The sequence below is a fragment of the Mustela lutreola genome, chromosome X (genome assembly GCF_030435805.1).
Source record: "Mustela lutreola isolate mMusLut2 chromosome X, mMusLut2.pri, whole genome shotgun sequence".
Lineage (NCBI taxonomy): Eukaryota > Metazoa > Chordata > Mammalia > Carnivora > Mustelidae > Mustela > Mustela lutreola.
In genome coordinates, this window is record NC_081308.1 from 82,455,104 (window position 1) to 82,462,949 (window position 7,846).

At 43.9% G+C, this 7,846-nt stretch overlaps 1 protein-coding gene across 1 annotated transcript; it reads right to left on the bottom strand.

Annotated features, from left to right (window-relative positions):
• Positions 1-1,686: 1,686 nt before the first annotated feature.
• On the bottom strand, positions 1,687-3,776 carry LOC131821899 (uncharacterized). Its single transcript, XM_059158244.1, has 2 exons — positions 3,181-3,776; positions 1,687-3,111 (listed from the first exon to the last, which is right to left on the bottom strand). The coding sequence occupies exon 2, from the start codon at positions 2,830-2,832 to the stop codon at positions 1,879-1,881; it is 954 nt and encodes a 317-aa protein (XP_059014227.1). The 5' UTR covers positions 2,833-3,111; positions 3,181-3,776; the 3' UTR covers positions 1,687-1,878.
• Positions 3,777-7,846: the final 4,070 nt, after the last annotated feature.

Below are 7,846 nucleotides of genomic sequence, written 5' to 3' on the forward strand. Positions count from 1 at the left end.
CCTTGCTGATCTTTTGCTTGGATGACCTGTCCATTTCAGTGAGGGGAGTGTTAAAGTCCCCTACTCTTATTGTATTATTGTTGATGTGTTTCTTTGATTTTGTTATTAATTGGTTTATATAGTTGGCTGCTCCCTCGTTGGGGGCATAAATATTTAAAATTGTTAAATCTTCTTGTTGGACAGACCCTTTGAGTATGATATAGTGTCCTTCCTCATCTCTTATTATAGTCTTTGGCTTAAAATCTAATTGATCTGATATAAGGATTGCCACTCCTGCTTTCTTGTGATGTCCATTAGCATGGTAAATACTTTTCCACCCCCTTACTTTAAATCTGGAGGTGTCTTCGTGGTTAAAATGAGTTTCTTGGAGGCAACATATAGATGGGTTTCGTTTTTTTTTAATCCATTCTGATACCCTGTGTCTTTTGATTGGGGCATTTAGCCCATTAACATTCAGGGTAACTATGGAGAGATATGAATTTAGTGCCATTGTATTGCCTTTAAGGTGACTGATACTTGTCGCTCTCGGCCCGCAAGAACGACCCGCAGACGAGGTGAGTGGCAAGCTTCTTTTATTACTAATGCTAATGTACTAATGCTAATGGCGGCCGCGCCGCACCGAGCACTTACAGCAGTATTTATCCACGAAGTTCACCCGTTTTGCCCCCCTATTTGGCCAATCATAACGCTGTGCACGCATTGTCCTTGTGGACCCTTATGTAACCATACAGGACTCTATTGTTCTCTAGCGGTGATCATGCGTTTATCTCTTGGCTCCTGGTGCTGTGTGCGTCAGCCACGAGCGCACCCACATCCTCCTAAACCAATCATTCTCAGTTCCTCAATCTTCAGGCACTCCCGTCTACGTGACTCCCTGCATCTGCTGGATGGCTCTCCACAGCTCCCCCTTTTTTATTGTTTATATGGCAGGGATCGTGCCTGTCTTAGGTTGCCAATCCTCAGCACACATGCTTACCTGTCATCGGGTACTCCCCCGGGCCGAGGAGCCCCTGTCTTAGGTTTCTATGGTGAGGGATCAGTCTTACCCGTCTTTGACTACCGACCCATCATACTAAGCCATATTTGGGGGGGGGAGGTGCCAGCCTCCAGAGCCATCATAGCTTGAACCAAAACTTGTTGCTGCCGTTGCTGCCGTCGCACAACTCTACAGATGCATCTTAGTAGGAGCACTTGAGCCAGAATCATCAACATAATCAGGGCTCCTATGCCTGCCCAGTTTTTGAGGAATGAGACTGATTGTCATAACATACTAACCAAATCGCCGACGGAGCCAAGAGATACTTGGATACTTGGGTGGCGTTCAAGGTGACATTCTGAGCCCACCGCGGTTGATTAGCTGATGGTTACGTATGATGGCTCTTAACTTATAAACTTCTGCGAGTATAAGGCAAGAGGCACCTGAAAAGAACAATTACCACTAGCACTCCTATAATTGTTCCTACAACATACCATGCGTGCGTCAGGGAAGGGAAGTGAGAAAACAAGGACAATGTCCGCGTGGGTTTTGTATACACCTAACAGTCCATTAATCTGATTTTGTGTTGCAAGGGCTTCAGCTACCCTCCCAGTGACATTGTTGAGTGTTGCTGCAGTCAAAGTCTCGTTTATGTCGAAGCAGCACCGGCAGGTTGTCGGGGTTCACCTGTACTGGCATCGGGATATACGTCGGTATCTTGGCTATTACTGCCGAGTCTCCCACCGTGGCATTCCAACATTCTGATAGCAGACAATTCTGGGACTCACAAGAGAGACTAGATGACTTGTTAATAGTAGAAGCATTAAAAACTATGAAGAGAAAGGGAGCTCTAACACAGACGGGCATTGGTGAGTAACTTATGTGCTTAAGTAACATTTGTTTCAAATCGAGAGCTTACGTGATCTTAAAACCGCTCTGGCCAGGTTGGCCCAATCCTCAGGAGTGAGGTAAAGTGTTCCCAGCGACTCCACAAGGGAGACAGTGAAAGCTGCCTGGGGTCCATAGGCGCTGACTGCCTCCTTAAGCTGCTTTACCAATTTGAAATCTAGTGGCTGGTGGTACCTCTGCTGATTCTGATCTTCTAACACTGGAAAAAAGCCTTTTCCCGGGCCAAGGACCTCTCTCCAATTTTCCGCGGTACAGCCCGAACAATAGCACGTCTTGGCGCAGCTGGGCCTATAAGGCGGGGGCCACTCATGGGGTGGCGCCATGGGGTTAGAATGCGGAAGCGGTGTAACTTCCGTTTTTAATTTCGACTGCGCCACAACTGCGGCTTCCGCCCCTGTCTTCAGCTGTGCCATTACTTCTCCCTGCACTCTTAATTCTCCTAATGCCTTTTGCAATTCCACCTTCTTTTCCTCAAGTTGCTGCCTCACGGTCTCCAAGTCTGTCTGGAGACCGGGAGATTCCCTTTTCTTGTTAATTGCCTCTATCTTTCCTAGCTCCTGTAACTCGCGTTCGGACATCCCTTCTGAGCTTTCGCTTTCGGATTCAGAATCTCGGGAGGAGCCCTTACGGGACTCTTCCTTCATTTGCTCAAGGACTTTGCCCCCCTGTCGTACAGCTCGCTGCAAGGGCCCTCGGGGGGATTGCAAACATACCTTCACCAAGGACCACACAGCTAGAGTCCCCGGGGATGTAGAGGGGCAGCGTTTTAAGTCCTCACCCAGGTTTTCCCATTGTGGCACATTTAGGAGCCCTTCTTCTATAAACCAGGGGGCAATCTCTTCTACTTCTTTCAAAAAGGCCCTCGCTGTTTTTGCCTTTAAGGGGGTACCGTTCGTCTTGAGGACATCTTTTAAGGAGTCCTCCAAGCGAGCAAGATCGTTCCCCATTCAGATCAACTAAAAATCAAATTACAGGACACCCAAAATAACTTACAGATTGATGTTTCTGAACTTTAAACACTACAATCTGAACATGATACTCTCCTAGAACGGCATAACAAGATGCTTCAGAAAACCATGCAAGAATTAGAACTGGTTAGAAAGAATGCCCAGCAAATCACACTGATGAATATGGAAATAGCTGATTATGAGCGTTTGATGAAAGAACTGAATCAAAAGTTAGCTAATAAAAACAGCAAAATTGTTCCCCATTCCGAGGAAACTTTCCTTATTGTCTCCGTAGAACTTCACTAGCCACTTAACGTCTTATCGTCTACGAGAGCTTCCCTGTTAAACCTTATTGTCCCCGTAGAACTTCACTAGCCACTTAATGTCTTATCGTCTACGGGGAACTTCTTATCATCCCTGAAGAACTTCACAAACACCCTAACGTCTTATCGTCTTCAAGGAACTTCCCTGTCAATAGACAGAAATAGGTGCACTCTTTACCTTATCGTTGCTCTTGCCTCGATCCTCGTTCTGCGTCTGGAGATAGGGATCCCGGGTGCCGGCACCAGATGTCGCTCTCGGCCCGCAAGAACGACCCGCAGACGAGGTGAGTGGCAAGCTTCTTTTATTACTAATGCTAATGTACTAATGCTAATGGCGGCCGCGCCGCACCAAGCACTTACAGCAGTATTTATCCACGAAGTTCACCCGTTCTCGCCCCCCTATTTGGCCAATCATAACGCTGTGCACGCAGTGTCCTTGTGGACCCTTATGTAACCATACAGGACTCTATTGTTCTCTAGCGGTGATCATGCGTTTATCTCTTGGCTCCTGGTGCTGTGTGCGTCAGCCACGAGCGCACCCACATCCTCCTAAACCAATCATTCTCAGTTCCTCAATCTTCAGGCACTCCCGTCTACGTGACTCCCTGCATCTGCTGGATGGCTCTCCACAGATACTGTTTATGGTCTCTGTTCCTTTCTGATCTACCACTTGTAGGCTCTCTCTTTGCTTAGAGGACCCCTTTCAATATTTCCTGTAGAGCTGGTTTGGTGTTTGCAAATTTCTGTCAGTTTTTCTTTGTCCTGGAAGCTTTTAATCTCTCCTTCTATTTTCAATGATAGCCTAGCTGGATATAGTATTCTTGGCTGCATGTTTTTGTCATTCAGTGCTCTGAAAATATCATGCCAGCTCTTTCTGGCCTGCCAGGTCTCTGTGGATAAGTCAGCTGCCAATCTAATATTTTTACCATTGTATGTGACAGACTTCTTTTCTCGGGCTGCTTTCAGGATTTTCTCTGTCACTGAGACTCGTAAATTTTACTATTAGGTGATGGGGTGTGGGCCTATTCTTATTGATTTTGAGGGGCGTTCTCTGAACCTCCTGAATTTTGATGCTCGTTCCCTTTGCCCTATTGGGGAAATTCTCCCCAATAATTCTCTCCAGTATACCTTCTGCTCCCCTCTCTCTTTCTTCTTCTTCTGGAATCCCAATTATTCTAATGTTGTTTCGTCTTATGGTGTCACTTATCTCTCGAATTCTCCTCTCATGGTCCAGTAGCTGTTTGTCCCTCTTTTGCTCAGCTTCTTTATTCTCTGTCATTTGGTCTTCTATATCACTAATTCTTTCTTCTGCCTCATTTATCCTAGCAGTGCGAGCCTCCATTTTTGATTGCACCTCATTAATAGCTTTTTTGATTTCTACTTGGTTAGATTTTACTTCTATTATTTCTCCAGAAAGGGCCTTTATATCTCCCTAGAGGGTTTCCCTAATATCTTCCATGCCTTTTTCGAGCCCGGCTAGAACCTTGAGAATTGTCATTCTGAACTGTAGATCTGACATATTACCAATGTCTCTATTGATTAGGTCCCTAGCCTTCGGTACTGCCTCTTGTTCTTTTTTTTTGTGGTGAATTTTTCTGTCTTGTCATTTTGTCCAGATAAGAGTTATGAAGGAGCAAGTAAAATGCTAAAAGGGTGGCAACAGCCCCAGGAAAATATGCTTTAACCAAACCAGAATAGATCCCAAATCGTGAGGCGGGAGAAAGGGGATAAAAAGAGTTTCAAAAAGGAAGAAAGAAAAAAATAGAAAGAATAAAAAAGAATTAAAGAAGAAAGAAAATGAATAAAGAAAAATATAAAAAAGAAATAATATATATATTAGATAAACTAGTTAAAAAACGTTAAAAAAAGGGTAAAAGTTTAAAAAAATTTTACCAGAAGGCAAGAAAAAAAAATGAAAAAGAAAAAAAATTAAATTAACTGCAAGACAAAAAAAAATGAAAGGGAGAAAGCCATGAATTCCCTGCTTTGCTTTCTCTTCCTCTGGAATTCTGCTGCTCTCCTTGGTATTGAAACGGCACTCCTTGGTAGGTGAACTTGGTCTGGGCTGGATTTCTTGTTGATCTTCTGGGGGAGGGGCCTGGTGTAGTGTTTCTCAAGTGTCTTTGCCCAAGGCAGAATTGCACTGCCCTTACCAGGGGCCGGGCTGAGTAATCCACTCGGGTTTGCTTTCAGGAGCTTTTGTTCCCTGAGCGCTTTCCGTAGAGTTCTGGAGGACGGAAATACAAATGGCGGCCTCCTGGTCTCCGGCCCGGTGGAGCCGAGAGCTCGGGGCCCCACTCCTCAGTGCGCCCTCAGAGAACAGCGCCCAGTTACTCCTGTCTGCCTGACCTCCGGCCGCGCTCTGAGCTCACCGAGCCTGTGGCCGGTTCAAGGTAACACAGAGCTGTGAGCTTACTGTTGGCTTTGTCTCTGTAGCTGGTTTTCCTGTTCCAATACCCGCAAGCTCTGTGACACTCAGACACCCCTGATCCTTCTGTGACCCTGCGGGACCTGAGGCCATGCTGACCCCGCGTGGGCTTGGCCCGGTTTAGCCTCTGGAGCGATGTCCCTCAGTGGAACAGACTTTTAAAAGTCCTGATTTTGTGCTCAGTTGCTCTGCCGCTTGCCGGGAGCCAGCCCCTCCCCCTGGGGTCTATCTTCCCGTTGCTTTGGATTCATGTCTCCGCCAGTTCTACCTTTCAGAAAGTGGTTGTTTTTCTGTTTCCAGAATTGCTGTTCTTCTTCTCTTCGATCTGCCAATGGATTTGCAGGTGTTTTCAATCTTTAGATAAGCTATTTAGCTGATCTCTTGCTAGCTGAATTAGTCTCAGCCTGCTACTTCTCCGCCATCTTGACTCCTCCAGGTCTTTCTTTTTTTTTCCAATTCCTTTTATTATGTTCAGTTAGCCACTGTATAGTGGATCATTACAACATGTGCCCTCCTTAATACCCATCACCCTGATACCCCTCCCCCAACCCTCTCCCTTGTGAAACCATCAGTTTGTTTCCTGGAGCCCATAGTCTCTCACGGTTTGCCTCTCTCTCTGATTTCTCCTTCTTCAGATTTACCTCCCTTCCCATATGGTCCTTCAAGCTATTGCTTATGTTCCACATATGACTGAAACAATATGATAATTTTCATTCTCTGCTTGATTTACTTCACTTAGCATAATCCCCTCCAGATCCAACTGTGTTAATGCTGATGGATGAATAATACATAGTCCATTTTATATACGTACTACATCTTTTTTATCCATTCATTTGTTGAAGAGCATCTTGGCTCCTTCCAAAGTTTGGCTATTGTGGACATTGCTGCTGTAAACTTTGGGATGCATGTGCCCCTTTTTTTTCTCCACATCTGGATCTTTGGGATAAATACCTAGTAGTGCAATTGCTGGGTCATAGGGTAGTTCTATTTTTATCATCTTGAGAAGCCTCCATACTGTTTTCCAAAGTGGCTGTTTCAACTTCCATTCCCACCAATAGTGTAAGAGGGTTCCCCTTTCTCCACAGCCTCTCCAACATTTGTTATTTCCTGTTTTGTTAATTTTTATCATTCTAAGTGGTGTAAGGTAGTATCTCATTGTGGTTTGGAGTTGTATTTTCCTGACAGCTAGAGCTGTTGAGCATTTTTTTTTTTTTTGTATGTCTGTTATGTCTATAAGGAACTTCTCAAACTCAACACTCAAAAACAAATAACCTAGTCAAAAAATGGGCAGACGACACCACCAGACACTTCTCTAGAGAAGCATCTTTCTTTTTTTTTTTTTTTTCAAAGACCCTATTTATTTGACAGAGAGAGAGAAATAAGTAGGCAGAGAGGCAGGCAGAGAGAGATAGGGGAAGAAGCAGACTCCCCACGGAGCAGAAAGCCTGACATGGGGCTCGATCCCAGGACCCCGGGACCATGACCTGAGCTGAAGGCAGAGGCCTTAACCCACTGAGCCACCCAGGCGCCCCAGAGAAGCATCTTTCTTAAGAAAGAATCCAAAAACATATATGAGCATTTTTACTCTGAGCTTTTTATTGCCATATTTTTAATTTTAGAGTCAACATAACAACCATGTTGGTTGAGATTTGGGACACTCTAAAATATAATTCCAAAAGAATCATTGCTGAAACAATGAGAAGAAATGAAACAAACAAAAACAAACAAATAAATAAAGTGATATAGTCAGTAAGAAAATTTGCAATGATGGCTTATCCAGTAGTGTACCAATAGGTATGCTCAATGCATGAATATGGTACCAAGCACATTTGGGCAACAAAGATAAATGTATAGTTGTCACAAAATTTTGTGGCATTTTGCAATTTCAATACATACAGATGTATTTTTTTGAAAAATAAAACTGCATTTTGAACTACAAAACACTTAATTTTTTAAAGGATCCTAATATTGCTCTGCTGACACTGTAATATTCTACAGTGGAGTAGGCAGATTTCATTCCTAATAAATATTTTAACTGGTCAGACATCTCAGCAAATGATCCATCTTGTCATTGTATTTGATGATGAAATAGTACTATAACGGGAAAGAAGTTCTGGTGGGCTTTTCTTTTTTTTTCTTTTTTGTTTATTTTTTTTCTGCTTTTTAAGTATTGGAGGAAATTAGGAGTGGTGGTGGGGATAAAGAACCATAAGGTGGGTTTGAAATTCACATTCCCTTATATATATTTACAGCAGAAAATATG

What these genes read in the sequence shown, in the direction of transcription:
- LOC131821899 (XM_059158244.1), bottom strand. Translation starts at nt 2,832, where the DNA reads ATGGGGAACGATCTTGCTCGCTTGGAGGACTCCTTAAAAGATGTCCTC.